The sequence below is a fragment of the Passer domesticus genome, unplaced genomic scaffold (assembly GCF_036417665.1).
Source record: "Passer domesticus isolate bPasDom1 unplaced genomic scaffold, bPasDom1.hap1 HAP1_SCAFFOLD_44, whole genome shotgun sequence".
NCBI lineage: Eukaryota > Metazoa > Chordata > Aves > Passeriformes > Passeridae > Passer > Passer domesticus.
This window is the reverse complement of record NW_026990160.1, coordinates 2,456,792-2,472,483: the sequence shown is the minus strand read 5'-3', so window position 1 is coordinate 2,472,483 and position 15,692 is coordinate 2,456,792. Positions and strand designations below refer to the sequence as shown.

The following is a 15,692-nucleotide window of genomic DNA, read 5'->3' as shown; positions in this document are numbered from 1 at the left end:
AGAAAAGATCATCCCATCTAAATCCCAGTGGAGTGTCCCACAGGGAAGCCTAATTGATTCATTAACTTCAGGAGAAGAGATGCCTGTGTTTTATCACCAGCAGCTCAAAGCAGTCACCTGTTCATTCCATCAGATACTGATCAGCTCTGAAGAAATGAGGCCCAGTAGAAAGAGAAATAACCTCATCCCTTTGCAGCCTTTGTGGCCAGAACAGGAACAGGAGTAGGACTGCCAAGACACAGCTGTGCCTGGAAACTGACAGAGGCAATTGGCCAACAAAAGCCTCATGGCATCACCATGGGACAGTGCTCCTCCCAACCTTCTTCAGTCCTTCCCTGTTCCAGCTCCAGGAGGACATTCAGTGATGTCCAAGATCAACATTTCCAGCTAATGGACCTTCTCCTACTTCTCAGCTAATTGGAAACAATGGTCATTTCTTTCCAGTTCCCTAAGAGACATTGGACATTATTCTTTTGTTTGCTCATGCTGCAAAACCCTGTGTCAATGACTTGACAGAACTGGGTAAGTTTTGTTGATTGTAATTGGTCTTTTATATATCTTGTCCCACATCTAACAGATAACCAGTGATAACCTTCATGAGATCATACCCTCCCAAGAGTGAGCTGTTTCAACATCAGAACATAGGAGCTTTTTTTAAATGAAGAAAAAGGGGGAGATGTCAGAGACAGGTAGAATAATGATAAAAGAAAGGCTTTATGAAACCAGGCCTTGTTCTGCTATATTAACAGCTGGCCTGTCATCTCTTCTAAGTGCAGCTAAGCAGTCACAAGTTCCCATGTGAAGTTATTTTGAGAATGAGACTTGGTGAACAATCTGATCTGAGGGTGAAAAACAAATGCACCTGCAAGAACAAGGGATTTGTCCCATGAGAATCAATGAAGAGAATAGGTAACAATACAAACAATACAACAGAGAGATTTTATGCACAAGTAAAATATATTTTATTATCCAACAGAATAATTGGCATAACTAATAATAAGAAATCTATTAACTAACTAAAGTGGCACATTAGGTTTGTCAAACTGTATAAAATAAGTTGTGTGAATAAAATAAAGAATTCTTCTCCAGCTCAGCTGGGTTCTCTGGGATTTTGGTTCCTCCCTTCTTTCAGGCTTTGGCTTCCCCCTTCTTTGGGGCTTTGGGTTCCTTCTTCTTTGGGGCTTTGGTCTCTCTCTTCTCTGGCACTTTGGCTTCCCCCTTCTTTGGGGCTTTGGGTTCCTTCTGTTTTGGTGCCTTGGTTTCCTTCTCTGGGATTTTGATTTCCTTCCTCTCTGGGCATTTGGTTTCCTTCTTTTCTGGAGGTTTGCTTCTCTTCTCTGGAGATTTGGTTTCCTTCTTTAGGATTTTCAATTCCTTCCTCTCTGGTGCTTTGCTTTCCTTCCTCTCTGCGATTTTGATTTCCCTCTTTTCTGGAGGTTTGTATTTCTTTTCTGGGAGTTTGTTTCCAATCTTCTCTGGAGCTTTGGTTTCCTTCTTCTCTGGGAATTTGGATTCCCTCTTCTCTGGAGGTTTGTATTTCTTTTCTGGGAGTTTGTTTTCAATCTTCTCTGGAGCTTTGGTTTCCTTCTTCTCTGGGAATTTAGTTTCCTTCTTCTCTAATAATGCTTTGGTGTCCTTCTTCTCTGGGGCCTTGCTTTCCTTCCTCTCTGGGAATTTGATTTCCTTCTTTTCTGGATGTTTGTTTTTCTTTTCTGGGAGTTTGTTTTCAATCTTGTCTGGGGCATTGGTTTCCATCCACTCTGGGATTTTGGTGTCCTTCTTCTCTGGGGCCTTGCTTTCCTTCTTCTCTGGGGGTTTGGTTTTCCCCTTCTCTGCTTTTGGAGGTTCCTTCCCCACAGAGACACCCTTCTTTTCTTTCTTCTGCTTCTCTTTCTCCTTCTGCCTCTCTTCCTCCGCCAAGGCTTTTGTCTCCTCCTCAAGCTTTGGAGCCGGCCGCTTCAGCTCCCTTCTGCAGACAAAACAGAAAACATGGCTGAGAGTCAGCACCAGAACCTTGGGCTCACTCGTCCTGGCTGGCCCTGCACTTCATTCCTTGACCCTGAGGCCAGGCAGAAGGGCCAGACCATTTCCGTGAATTCTCCTCAACCCACAGAGGTTGGGAACATCCCAAGGGAGGGCAGTGGTGGAAGGGCACCTCCAGGAGCAGCCAAGCCTGAGCCTTGCCATCAGAAGGGCTTGACTGTGCAAGCTCCCTCTCCAGGCACAGCCAGACACCTCCAGCCCACTGCCAAAGGCTGATCCACCAGCTCTCTGCGCTGTGCCTGGAAACGCCCTTTGTCTCTTGACTTCCCAGTTTCAAGCAGAGCACAGAGTGCCAACATCTGCTGATCTCTCCTGCAATTCTTACTCAGCTCATTCAGCCCCCTTCTCCCTGGGCACAGCTAAAGCAGGATTTCAATGAGTTCGGATTTCAGCTGAGGCTTAGAAGCAATTCACATTGATCAGGATGTCAGTTAGACAGGCAGACCACAGGTTAATGATGATTAGATGCTTCAGCCAGAGCTGATTGTTATATTGTTTACCATGATGAGCTTCTTGATAGAAGGAAGTGGAGTAAGTGAACTGTTAGAAGAACATCTTGAAACCAGCAGAACAATGGTTAGCACCTGGGCTTGATGTCAATCAATCACTAAGCAGGGGACCTTGGATGGTGCCAGAGGGTCACAGAGACCTGATGAAGACATTCCTGACTTCATCTCTTGAGACCACAGGCCCAATTTGAGACCACCGACCCAATTCCAGAGAAGAATTGCACAGGTGTGAAGGACTAATGACCTCATTTTAATACAGAGCCGGGAGGGAAGGTGCTGGGGTTGTGCACATGTATTGTATGTAAGATCTTGGGAAATAAAGAGAGGGCAAAGAACCTTGTACAGCGCGGTCACACCTTGTAGGGACGACTCTGGTGCCGCCCGCCGGGGTTAATAAACATACCACTTTCTAACTTCAATGAGTTAGAGAGTCTCTGTCTGTGAGCCTCGGTTTTAACAACTCATAGCCTGATCCTAAATGAGAGTAATCCCATCAGTCAGAAAGCAAAGGCTGCAGGAACTGCTCTCCTGCAAGACAGGCTCTTGTCAGCCAGATTTCCTGCTGGAAGCCAGCTGTGACCAAGCCAGCTGGTGCTGTCTGCCATGGAAACCATCTGAAGCAGCCTCGTCCCTCTCCTCCCCATGAAACCAACTTCAGCCTGGCCTGAAGGAAGTCCTGATGCACAGGCTTGCTTTAAGCAGCCTCCACTCCCAGCTCACACTTTGCCTGTGTGTCCTGAGCTGGGCTGCCCTGCTGGAGCAGAGCTTCTCCTGTGCTTGCCCACTGCTGCAGCTGAAGGGGAGCCCCAAGGACAGGAGCTTTTATGGCTGCTGCCCCACCATCAGGAGAACCCTGGCAGATCAGCACTGCAAAGACTTCATCTGTGGCAGCACCAGCACCCAAACCAAGGTTTGGTCTGTGCCCCACACCTGCCCACACCACAATCCCACTGTTTTGGTGAAGAAGGGAGATGATGAAGAAGATGTGACTCAACACCATGGAGCTAAAGACACCTCTAGAGGCAGTGCCAAGGCAGGGCCAGAGCCCAGCTCCCTGCAGGCAGCATCTGAGCCAGGAGGGCTCACCACTAAACTAGAGAAGAAGATGCTCTGTCCCAACAGAAGAAGGTGCTTCCTCTCTTGGGAGCCAGGGAGCCAAGAGTGGCCATCCCTGTGCTGCTTCTGGCCTTTGCTATGCAGCACCTCTGAGCTCAGAGTCCTTGGAGCAGGGAAGCCCTGCAGGGACAGTAAGCCATGGAGAGCAGGAACCCATGGAAGGCTTACTCACCTCTCCCTGAGAGGTGCCCCAGAGCCACAGCTGATCTCCTGGGAGCTCGGGGAGCAGCTGGCACGTGAGGCCTCCCTGGGCACCAGCACCTCGGAGCTGGGGCCTCCCTCCACGTGGCACAGCGCCGTGGCACTGGAGATGCTGTTGAGGTGGCCAGAGAAGGGCAAGGAGACCTGCTGGCTCTCTCCTGGCTGCAGCACACCTGACACTGGCAGGATACTGGAAGCCTGCATGGAAGACAGGAGAGATGGAGGTGTTGAGCATGGAAATGGATGCAGAAGAGCACCTTGGAGCAAAGTGCAGCTGCAGCCAGAGGGGCCTATTCCCCAAACACTGCCAGAATCACCCTGATCTCATCCTGCATCCATGCCACTGACCAGTGCAGGGACCATGGGGAAAATCTCCCATCCTCACGGGTCAATGCATTCATTAGTACATTACAGGAAAGTGAACTGGGATGTCTCCTGGCACTAGAAATTCTCTCTGATGCACAACTTGCCTTGAAAAGTTTCAAAACTTACTGCTTTTAGACAAGGAGGAGACTCAGAGTGAGAGCTCTTGGAGCTGAGCAAAGGACTCCCAGCCCAGCTCATCTGACTCCTGAGGCTCTTCCCCTCTCTCTCTGATTTAAATGCTGCTTCCTCAAGGTGCTACAGCAAAAGCTCCTGCAAAACCTTCCTCTGGACCACCTGAGGAGTTGCAGGGGGAGCAGTGCCCTCCATAGGTGCTGCACAGCGTCCTTGGGCAGCCCCACAACGTGTCCTGCACGGCCTCTCCAACACCCAGCTGCTCCAGCAGCACTTTGTGCTGGCCCTGCAGGGATGGGAGGCCCCTCTGTGGCCAATGCTCAGGGCCACCAGTGGCACTGGCAGCTCCAGCCCTGCTTGCCACACTGCCAGTGTGCAAGGGAGACAGATTCCCTCTTCCCTTCTCCGCTCCCAGGGCAGTGTGCGGTGCGTCCACGCAGCACCTGAATCCCTCCAGGCCTGCTGGGAGGTGAGGGTTTGCAGGAGCTTGTGGTGGCCCCTGAAAAACAAGCCATGCCCTATGCCTGCAGGAAGAGACAGCCACTTTGCCAAGTCCCAGTTTGTAAGACAGCTTCAGGGCCAGCAGTGCAAGAGCAGCTCTCGGGTGACAGCAGAGAGCTGCAAACAGGGAGTCTGGCTGGGCTGGGAAGAGGGCACATGGAGATCAGGACTCATCCCAGCTTGCTCTGCCAAGGAAGCTGCAGCTCTTCCCATCATGATGCAGATGAAAGCCTCATCTTGCATTGGGAAGGCAACAAGGCAAAAAATCCCACACTCAACACAGGCCTGTAGGATCTGAGTGAGCTTCTCCAAGGAAAACTCTCCTATTTCTCCCTCCCACTCCCCCATGTCCAGCCACTGGCCCTGCTGCCCAGCCACTGTCAGGGCACAGGACAGCAAGGCAGCAAAAAGGGAGCTCAGCAGGAGCATGACTTGCTGGTGGCAGGCTGGGGAGGCAGCACAAGCAGTAGGTGTACAAGAAAATCTACCTCTGCTCCTGAAGACTGGGTCAAATCCTGCTCTTCAGTCAGGGCTGTGGCTGCCTCCTGCTTTCCAGCCCTGAAGTGCCTCCATCGAGACGCTGGGCAATGCAAACATGTTCTCATCTCCTTTGGTGGTTGGGGAGTGAATTGAGGTGGGTGAAGCTCATCTCTGGAAAAGAAGATAACTGTGAACAGGGAGCTGCAGTGGGAGGGAGGGACACCTGCACCAGCAGCTCCTGCTCAGGATGCAGCCCCTGGCTGGCTGCTGGCACCTTGAACTGAGAAATGCTTTGATCCAGCCCTTCCCAATCCAGGCTGGAGCAGGTCTGCTCTAAAGGCAGCCCAGGGATGACACTGAGCTGCTGCAGCAGCTGCAACTGCTTGCACTGAGGAACTGCAGAGGACAGGGATGAACACCCTGTGGGCATGCAAAAAGCACAGTGGGAGAGGAAAAGACAGAGAAGGCAAGCAAAAAGGGCAGATTTGAGACATCCAGGGGCAGACAGAGCCAGTGACAGCCAGCACAGCCCCCCCAGGGCCCAACAGCAGAAACTCTGTAGCTCCACCAGGTATTTATCAGGAATGTTTCCCTGACACTGCTGGGGGCTTGGCTGACATTTTCCAACACTCCCAGGGGACTCAGGTGGCATTCCCCATGCATCCAGACATACATACATGGGCTGTAGTGCTGGGATCCTGCCAGACTCCATCAGCCTTGGGCTTGGAGAGGTTTCTGCCAGCCGTCCAGAGCTCCATAACTGTTTTCTCTGTCCCAGGAAGCAGGCAAGAAACATTTTTAAAAAAACCCAAAGCAAACCACAACAGGGAAACCTAAAAATCCTTCAACAGCTCAACCCTGCTCTAGTTATTTCTTTAGGGACAGCTACCACTCTCCAGCTGAAATGCTGGGCTTTTGGAGAAAAAAGAAAAAGCAAATTACATGTTCACCTCCAAATTTAAAAGGATCAAGGTAAGAGAACCTTTCAAACTACAAAGGATTGCCCCAAAGGTAAAAGCTTTGCAAGAAATCTCTAGTTCAGACCAGGCTGACAGTTAAACAACTGGTTCCTCTGGTGGGGAGAAGCCCTCCTCTTTAAGGTAAGCAGTCTGAGAGTTGAAAGCAACTGTTCTGTCCAACCTCAGGCTCCCTGGCACAGCCTGCCTTGCCAGTCCTTCCTCTTCACTGATTTACATGCAGTGCCACAATGGCCCAGGTTCAGATGTTTGGTGCCATTCAGGGAATTTGGCATTGTCATTTCCTTATGTTTTAATGTAAGTTTCAATCCTTGCAACCACTCTTCAAATGCCAGCTTTCCTTTCGTTGACAGAAAGCTCAAGGTTCCCAGAAGTCTTCTGACATCCCCTTTTGTGCTCAGAGGGATGCCATTTCCAAACAGATGTTTCCAAAGTTAACAGCATTTTCAAGAGTAATGCACTAAAGTGGCCCTGGATTCCAGCTCAGACCAACGACATTCTGTGCCAGACACTGAGATTACCACCCGTGAGGCACGAGCTGTTTGTGCCACCCATCCCTCCTGGCCTTCTCCACAGCAGCCTGTGCCTGTTTTCCCCGGCAGAATCCCTGTGCCCTTTGCAGCCTGCCAGGAGCAGCTGCACAGAGGCACACATCTCCCCTGCACTCACCAGTGGGTTTCTCTCATCCCCGAACACGCCGATGAGAACATTGGTGCGATGCGTGCCCAGCGCCTGCACTTCCACCAGCACTGGGATCTCTGCATTGCTGTGAGGCTGGACAATCCCACAGGGCCTGGGGCTGGAGTAGAGCACAGCAGCGTCCTCCTTGCGTTTCTGCAAGAGGCACAATGAAATGCAGCTTCAGAGGCACCTCTGAAGGAACTTTACACTCCCTAACATCCACCGCAACAGCAACTGACACACGTGTTTAAAAATGCCCAGGACAAAGGCAAAAGGCACAAACAAGATGCAAGAATTGTAGGCTTAGCATTCCCAGGGCATCCTGCAAGGAGGCTGCTAGCACAGGCACTGGTGTCTGTGGATGCAGCAGCTTTCACAACCCTCTAAGATCTCCCACAAGAAAACACCCTGAAGACTAGAACATCAACTGTTCCCTCAGCAGGTTAAACTGCATCCTCAAGTTTACATTCAGGCAGGATCCTGTTCTCAGCAGATCTTTAAGACTGAATAGAAACCAGCAAGGTCATGTCCAAATCCTTTTTTCCCCTAATAAGCTCCTCAATAATATTTGAGAGGGGGAGGTGGATGGGATGCCAAACCTGTTCAATAAGCCCGTAGCAGCCAGGCAGGTGGCTGGGATTCCTAATCAGGAACTTCTTCTCATATGGCACCTTCAGGAGGCACTCATCATATTGCAGCACATGGGGGGACACTTGCAGCTTTGGAACGAGACATCTGGACAAAGAGACGAGCCCAGGGGAATCAGAGATACTGAGAGAATGGAGAACATTTACCCCCAAAGATTGTGAAATGGAGCATAACACATTGGTCACTGTCAAATGGACATTGAACAGCCCTGCAGTGATAAATTGCCTTCTACATCTTCCCACTCCAACAGGTCTTGTCAAGGAGGGGCAAACCCTGAGAGGCAGCACCCAGAGGCTGCCAAGTGCCCCAGGCAGAGCACTTTGTCCCACAGCTGCCTCAGCCCCTCCTTTCCCCAGGAAGGCTTGCAAGGACTCCTGTAACACTCCCAGTGATCCATGAGCTCTAGGGGAGCCTTCCCAACAAGGAACAGAGCTCACTAAGGCTCAAGGAGCACACAACTCCAGTGCCCAGGAAAAATGACTCCCTTCTCTGCCATGGTGCTGTTGCCCTGCCTGGGAACTCAGCTGCTTGCCCCAGCCTTGGAGGGCACGAGACACCAGCTGCCCTCCAGAGTGGCTGATCAGCCCCTCCCAGGCCCTACAGCTCCCTGGCTCCTTCCCTCCACAGCTCCAGGCACTGACTGTCCCCAGCCCCACCTGCTTGACAAAATGCCAGCCCAGGCACTGCCTGGATGGCTCTGCCTGGGAGAGGGAACAGCCCCAGGGAACTGCATCCCTCCTGGCATTCCACTGACACCCACAGCAGCACAGCAGGATGGAATTCTGCTGCAGCAACAACCACTTTTGCTCTCAGCTCTGAGAACATTCAAGCTCAGAGTGGGAAGCAGAGGGAAGGAGAAAATCTAGAGCTGAGCTGCCACACCAAGGGCTGCTTTCCCCTCCTGAGACCTTGCCCTCAGCACTCTTGCTGGCAGCCACTTCCCCCCTGCCACGTGCCCTCATGAACAGAACCAGAGCCTGGCTCTCAGCAGGCTGCTTGCTGTGTCCCAAACCAATGCACGGTGCTCGCACCCAGCACAACTCCACCTCTTGCAGCAAGAAGGAGAGGAGGCCCTGGGGAAATTTGTTCCACCTCAAGCACCAAAAGCCAGGCCAAGAAATGATCTCATTCCTGGTGCCTTCAGAAAAGGGCCCGGGACCCTGCTGGGCTGGGAGCAGGGCTGCTTTTCACCACAGGCTGCTGTCCAAGCTCTGCTCTTCTCACGGCCAGCTGGCACAACATGAGCTCGTGAACCAGCACTTCTCCTTGGCAGCTGCAGCCAGCAAAGCCTGGGCAAGGCAGGAGCTGGGGGAGGCCAGGGAAGGGCTGGTACCTGGCTGTGATGACCAATGATGCCACTCCCTTGCCAAAACCCTCCAGATCCACCAGCATTTTCCGGTAGAACTCCATCACCGAGTTGGAACACAGGGTCACCTGGTGGAAGAGAAGAACAGGAAATTCTTCCTTACAAAAGCTCATTATCCACGTGTGATATCCTCCAGTCCTTGAGGGAAGATTTTGTCTTAATTCTGCTGCTGCTCCATGTGTAGAGCACAGTCTCAAAGCAACAAAAGCCTTCTGGCAATAGCAGATGTGTTAAACACACCTTGCTATCAGGGCATAGCTCAGCTACATTAAAACATTAGACTAAAGCTCTACGCACCACTATATTCAAATTAAGGCCTCAATTTCTCATCTGACTACAATGACATCAATGCAGAAGAAATCTGACTTGAACACAATGAGTTCAGCTTTACAGCAGGAAGCTGAGGGCAAAGTGTGGCCCAGCAGGTGCTGGGCAGTTCATGGCTGCAGAGTTTTTTGTCCCCACTGGAGATTCCTGCAGTGAACACAAATCCTTCTGCTCCCCAGGAGAGGGGAAATGAGACCAAGAAGAAAAGCTAACTGCTTTCTACAATGACATCTCTCTAACAGCCACCTTCTGCCCTCATCTTTGCTCTGCCCACTTGCAATCAAATAAATGGCTCTCAAGAACCCAAGAGTGACTTCTGGCCTTGACCATATGGTATGTGACCTCAGCATATGATTTTGGAAAGAAAACAGTGCTCCTTGAGGAACACCCCGAGTAAGGCAGCTAGCAGAGGCCTCAGAGCAGTGCAGATCTCTCACTCACACCATGCTCAAAGCTGGCCCCAGAGCTAAAGCCCTCCCACACTGCAGTGCAGCTGCAGCCCTGGTGCTGAAGCGTCTCTGGCTGGACTCTGCCCGTACCTGGATGTCCTGGTGTCCCTGGGGCAGGATGGTCCCTCGGCTGGGCGTGATTGTAAACTCCCGGGGCTCCACATACAAGTGAATGCCCTTCCTCCAGGCTGGGTCACTGTGGCAGCGGATCTGATCGACGCTGTCCACGGCCGGCTGCGTGCCATCGAACGACATGCGGAGCTGGAACGTCACGGGCACCGGGGAGCTGTTAGTGAGCCGGCAGCGCTGGGTGTAGGGAAAGCCTAGGAAAGGACACCAACATCCATTGAGGCTCCCATTGTGGCATGACTCCTGCTGGGAATGGCCTGGCACGATGAAAGTGGCACTGGAGTTTAGCTCTGGATTATCTGAACTACAGCTCAGCCAGAAGCTGCATGAGGAATGAATCGTCACTCAGTTCCCTTTGACACAGATTGCAGACTGCAGCCTTGAAAATGCCCACTCCTAGCCCTGCTGAACACTTCAAGCTTCTCTCTTGGCGATGGGGAGGAGCTGCCTCACCTGCCCCAAACCAGCACCAGTGATCTCCCAGTGATGAGTGTGCACCCAGACCGAGCATTTCCTCTGAGAATTCAAGCTGTCAAATTCCCTGTTCAGCCTGCCAACACTCCCACCCTTTTCAAGATAGATAAACAGTGAGTCAGCATTGAGAAGAAGCTACAGAAAAAGAAAGTGAGGATGGAATCAGGAACTAGAACGTGAGGCAAAGCAGCCCAATGCAGCTTCTCTCTGCAGGATCTTTAAGGCATCTCTTGGTTTGGGCCAAACAGACTGAGCACGAGACAGCTCAGAGCCCACTCAACTGGGGGCACACCAAGCCTTGCTTGGAGATTGGCAATGAGGAAACGGGTCCCACCTCACCCAACAAACGGGGACATCACACCCATGCTGCTCACTGGGATTGCTGCCTGCAAGGCTTTACCCCACTGGAGCTCTGGGATTTGCTTTCCATGCTGGAAAGCCAGAGATGCAGCCACTCATGGTGGGGATGTCCTGCAGAGCCCGGAGAGCAGCCACAAGCTGCTCTGCAGTGGACATCTGGCTGGGCTGGCCAGCTCTGTGGGGAGGAGATTTCTCCCCAGGCCTGCTCACCAAGAGGCACTGGAACACAGATGGGGAGAAAAAACAACTGCAGCTGCAGCCCAGAGCTCCTCTGTGCCCATCCCAGTGAGCACTGCCAGCTCCAGCAGTGACTCCAGCAGGGAGGCAAGAGAGGCACAACAAGGACAAACACAGATGGCAAAACCTGCAATGAGACTGAGCTCACGGCATGCAGACAACAGTCAACAGTTCCAAAGAAGCAAAGATACAACAGCTGCCTTCAGCTGAAGAGACCTTAGGAATGAAAGCAGATCCAGCAGGATCAATCTCCTGGTTCAGAACCATAGTTCCACTGGTTGCCTTTCTTGTTTCATTTCTTCAAAAAGGCAACTTGACAAGTGCCTCCATGGTGATGCAGGGCGGGACAGAAGCAGCTCAGGAAAGGCAAGTAGTTTCCTTAAAAAGTTCATGACCTTCCTTGTTCTGGGTTCAGGCTTGGTAGTGAATGCTCCCCTTGGTCTGGGAAGGGGGATAGGGGGTTTGGGGGTTTTGGCCCTGGGGGTGGGCTTTTCCCTTGGGGGTTTTTGGCAGCTGTGGCGTGATGCCGTGGGCGCTGTGCAGTGGGAGCTGAGGCTGGGCAGGGAGAGGAGCTTCCCTTCCTCCCGCTCGGGGATGGGAGCTCGGCCGCGTGCTGCTGCGGGAGGTTGTGTGCTTGGCCTGGGACTGCCCTGGCTGCAGCTCAGCCTGGCACCCACCCTGCCTGCCTTCCCCGCTGCTGCCTGCTGCTCTGAGCCACTGCCCACATCCCCCTGCCCTCTGTCCCTCTGCAAAAGGAGCATTTCCCTCCTTCCCTCCTTCCCTGCCGCTGCCGGCTGGCAGGGGATCACTGCCCTGCCAGAGCCCTCAGCTCCTCCTGCTGGGATCCTCACTGCTCCAAAGGGAAAAAACTAGACTTGGTGGCTGGCAAACATCTGCTCTTGTTCTCTGGGCTCTCCTGATATAGTCTAGGAAAGAACTGTTATTGCTTTTCCCACAGTTTTGCCTGGGAGCCCTGTAATTTCAAAGCTGTAATAATTTGGAGGGAGGGGCTCATCTTTCCATTCCAGGAAGATCCCCACCTTCTTTGGCAGACATCTGTCTTTTCAAGCAGGACAGAGACACCAGAAAATCCTGACTTTCTCTGCCTTGCTTCTGTTTGATCCGACAATGCCCAAATGCTCCCTGCGGCACCAGCAGCCCTGCAGTTCCCACCCTGAAGAGGCTTCTGTGGCAGAGCAGGAGGGAGGGATGCTTTTCCCTTGGAAGGCACAGATCCCTCCCGCTGTGTCCCAGCCCAGGCAGCACTCACCAAAGGAGAGGTCCCCGAAGTCGAGCTCAGGGAGGTCGAAGTGCAAACTGGGTCCAGTGACGCTGCCCCTGCATGGCGAGGACAGAGCAGGAAATGCCTTGGTTCAAGGAATTGCAAAGCTCCGGCTGGCGTGGCTCGGGGGCACAAACCTGGTGTCAGGGCACCGTGCCTTTCAAACCAGCACACACCATGTGCTCAGCACAGTGCCCCTGGGCACAGGAGGCAGCTAAAGCCAAGTGGCCAGCAGCCAGCAGCCACTGATGGGCTCTGGGCACAGGGCAGGCAGGAAAAGCCCCCGGGATGCTGCTGGTCCCATGAAGGACCCTGAACACACAGCCAGACATGGCTGTGGACCTCAGTTTCCCCATCTGCAATGGGATGGGCATCAAGGTGTCCCCACAAACTTCTGTAACCAGTCCTGCCAGACACAGGTTCCTGCTTTGCTACTTCTTAGCTGGAACTGCTGTTCCCATGGAGGAGCTTTCTCAGCAGAGTTTGACCCACACCATCATTACAGACACAGTTGTGAGCCATGAACCCAGGGCAGCCCCAAACATCCTCTGAAAAGAGCAGCAACACTTCTACACAGGGCACAGATGAATCCTAGAGGAAAGGAGCAGCTTGTCAGCAGTGCAGCAGCTGGCACAGCCAAGAGCAACAGCTTCAACAACCAAACAAGGGGGTCCTGAATCTAGCACAGCACCTCACCTGTCCTTGAACTCAGCAGACACACTGCAAAAGTCACCAACACCCACTGAAAGCAGCACTTGGAGCTGCACAACACTCACCAGTTGATTTCATGGCTGATGCCAATCCATGCCCACTCTGCCTTGTGGTTAAAAATCAAGGCCCAGTGACCTGTGCCTTCTGTTGGATTCACAGCACTGCCCCTGGCTCTGCTCCACACATCTCAACAAGAGACACCTGCCCTTGCTCAAGGAGAAAGCTGCTGATGCACAAACACCCCATCACCAGTTTAGGGGAGGGACAGAGGAGAATCACTTATCGGATGGTGGAAGGTTCCCTCTTGATCTCCAAAATAAAAAAGCAGCACTTTTCCTCCAAGAACAAAGCCATCACCATTCTTTCTCCACTAGGGGCAGACCTACTCACCACTTTTCCCTTGCTAAGTAATAACTTCCTTGTTCTTGTTCATCCATCTCCCTTATCTTACTGCTATAACCCAGTGCAGATTGCTTTCATTTCTTCACTGCCTTGCCCCAGTGCCTCCCAAGAGCAGCAGCCTAGCTCCAAAGCTGCAGAGCAGCCAGCATCAGCTCTCCTGCTCCCACTGCATTATCCTAGCAGCCCATGGCTCAGGCTGGCAGGGACAGGGCCTCGTGCTGCTGTGGTGCTGAGCACTGAGCTCTGCCTCCCCTATCATCACCCCTTGTCCCTTGTGCTGGGCCAGGATGATCTCTTGCCATGGCACCAGCCCAGGGGATGGTGCCCAAGTCCTTGGCACAGCTCCTGCTGCACAGTTCCCTGACTCCCACATCAGCCCTTGCCTGGCTGTGCACAGGAGGCACCAGAGCCCTCTGGGCACAGCAGCAGGGAGCACAGCTTGTCCCCCACAGCATGGCCATGAGAGGGGAGGTGAGGCTGCTGCTGCCCATCTGGCATGGATTGTTGACAGAAGTTTTTAAAAGCACTGCTGCTGCTGCAGAATGCCCCAGGCTGGCCCATCTCCAAAGCCCTGGGGGCCTTGCTGGCTCTTCAGCTGGGACATCCCAGAGCAGCTGCTGCCCAAAGCTGATCCATCCCACTGCCTGCCATGGCCCAGGGCAGAGGGAGATCCCTGCAGGGAGGAGTCATTCCAGCTCCAGGTACCACACAGGGCAGGAGGCATCCTCCCACTAAAGCAGTGCCAGCATCAGAGCAGAGATGAAGACCTCAGCAAACACCTTTTCTCTCTGCTCCACCCCAACAGGAGGTAGGTGGGGCATGTCCCAGAGACAGCTGCAGATGTGCCCACCAAGCTCCCAGGGTCCTTACCTGATGGTCAGGATGGCAGCCGTAGGAGATCCAGCCACACTGAACCGGAATTCTTCCTCAAACCTCCCCAACACAGTGGCACTGAAGGAGATCTGGAGAGTCTGGCTCCCACCTGCTGCAATGATGCCCTCCTGGGGTGCCAACTTGAAGCCCAAGCCCACCTTTGTGGCTGAAGGGATGTATCTGAAGGGAGCATCAAGAGCTCCTTTGTTGATCAGGTTCACCTGCAGCAGCAAGAAAGCAAAGTGGAAATCCATGTGGAATCTTCCCTTCTTGGGAGTTATTGCCTAAGGATGCAATGAACAGCCAGAAAAGGCAGAAGATGCTTTGTGCTGCTGAATGGCACAAGTCAAAAGATACAAGAGGACAAGTTCTGCCTTTGGGTTTTCATGCAAAGCAGTGGCAGCTGCACAGACCTGCAGTCACCCTGGGGTTATCCCATGGGCACAGAGCAGTGCACCTCTGGGCAGCATCACCAAGCTCATGGAGACCTGTCCCTGAGAGCAACGTGGGGTGATTGCAGCTGCCTGGTGAATCAGCACTGAGCTGCTGCTGCCCCAGCCTGCACAGCTCCAACAGCACCCTCACCTCATTCACCTTTTCCCACACCATGAAAACAAGACATTGCTAATGAGGCATCAGCATCAAAATGTACACACAGCACCATCTTTTGGTGAGAGAACTCAGGGTCTTTCTCTTCCCCAGCCGAGCTTTTGAAAGTGTCTGCCATGATGTAGTGCCTCATTTTCTACCTCTTTCAGTTGCTCTCTTGTGGTTTTTTTGCAAGTTAGCTCTATTGTGGGGGAGGCAAATAGGAAAAAAAATCCTTTGCTTTATTCCCAGGAACACTTTTCTCTTTCCAGAGCCAGAGATGCACCAAGGCTGAAGTGTGGCACTAGTCAGCAAGGGACAGAACTCCCAAGGCTTTCCTGGGACTTCCAGGAATGAGCAGGAGACCCTTGACTGGAAGCTGTTGGCAGTGGACTGAAGCTCAAAGGCAGCCAGTTGGTTCCAGCTGCTTCTGCAGAGCCCAGTCCAAAGGTGCCTTGTGTCTGGCACTGCCACAAAAGCCTCTGAACATGCAGCTTTTGCACCCAGTGCTGGTTTCACCTGCCAAGGCCTTGTTTTGCAGGAAGCCTCCCAGCTGATCCCTAAGGAAGGCTGCCCAAAAGCAGGGGCTGGGGCTTCATGAACAACAGACACGCCTTTCTGACCCCCCAGACTGGACCAGCACATCAAATATTCCCTGCTCACAACTGCCCAGGCTGGCAGGAATTCCACAGCTCCACCAGGCTTGCTGCTGCCTCAGGAGCCATCAGCATCCATCCCCAGCCCTGCTGCTCACCTCACAGACATGGGGGGTGTTGACAAAAATGTCCCCAAGCTCCAGAGTGTCAGAGCTGAGCTCCACCAAGGGTCCTTGGCCTTCCC

At 52.8% G+C, this 15,692-nt stretch overlaps 1 protein-coding gene and 1 long non-coding RNA gene across 2 annotated transcripts; both read right to left on the bottom strand.

Moving 5' to 3' along the window:
- Positions 1–944: 944 nt before the first annotated feature.
- Positions 945–3,891, bottom strand: LOC135292735 (neurofilament heavy polypeptide-like). The gene is made up of 2 exons (XM_064406831.1): positions 3,841–3,891; positions 945–1,969 (listed from the first exon to the last, which is right to left on the bottom strand). Exon 2 carries the CDS (start codon positions 1,753–1,755, stop codon positions 1,129–1,131), a length of 627 nt encoding a protein of 208 aa, XP_064262901.1. The 5' UTR covers positions 1,756–1,969; positions 3,841–3,891; the 3' UTR covers positions 945–1,128.
- Positions 3,892–3,929: 38 nt separating this feature from the next.
- On the bottom strand, positions 3,930–6,482 carry LOC135292756 (uncharacterized). Its single transcript, XR_010354923.1, has 3 exons — positions 6,026–6,482; positions 5,357–5,519; positions 3,930–4,067 (listed from the first exon to the last, which is right to left on the bottom strand). It is a non-coding gene; the product is annotated as an uncharacterized LOC135292756 (long non-coding RNA).
- Between the last annotated feature and the right edge of the window lie 9,210 nt (positions 6,483–15,692).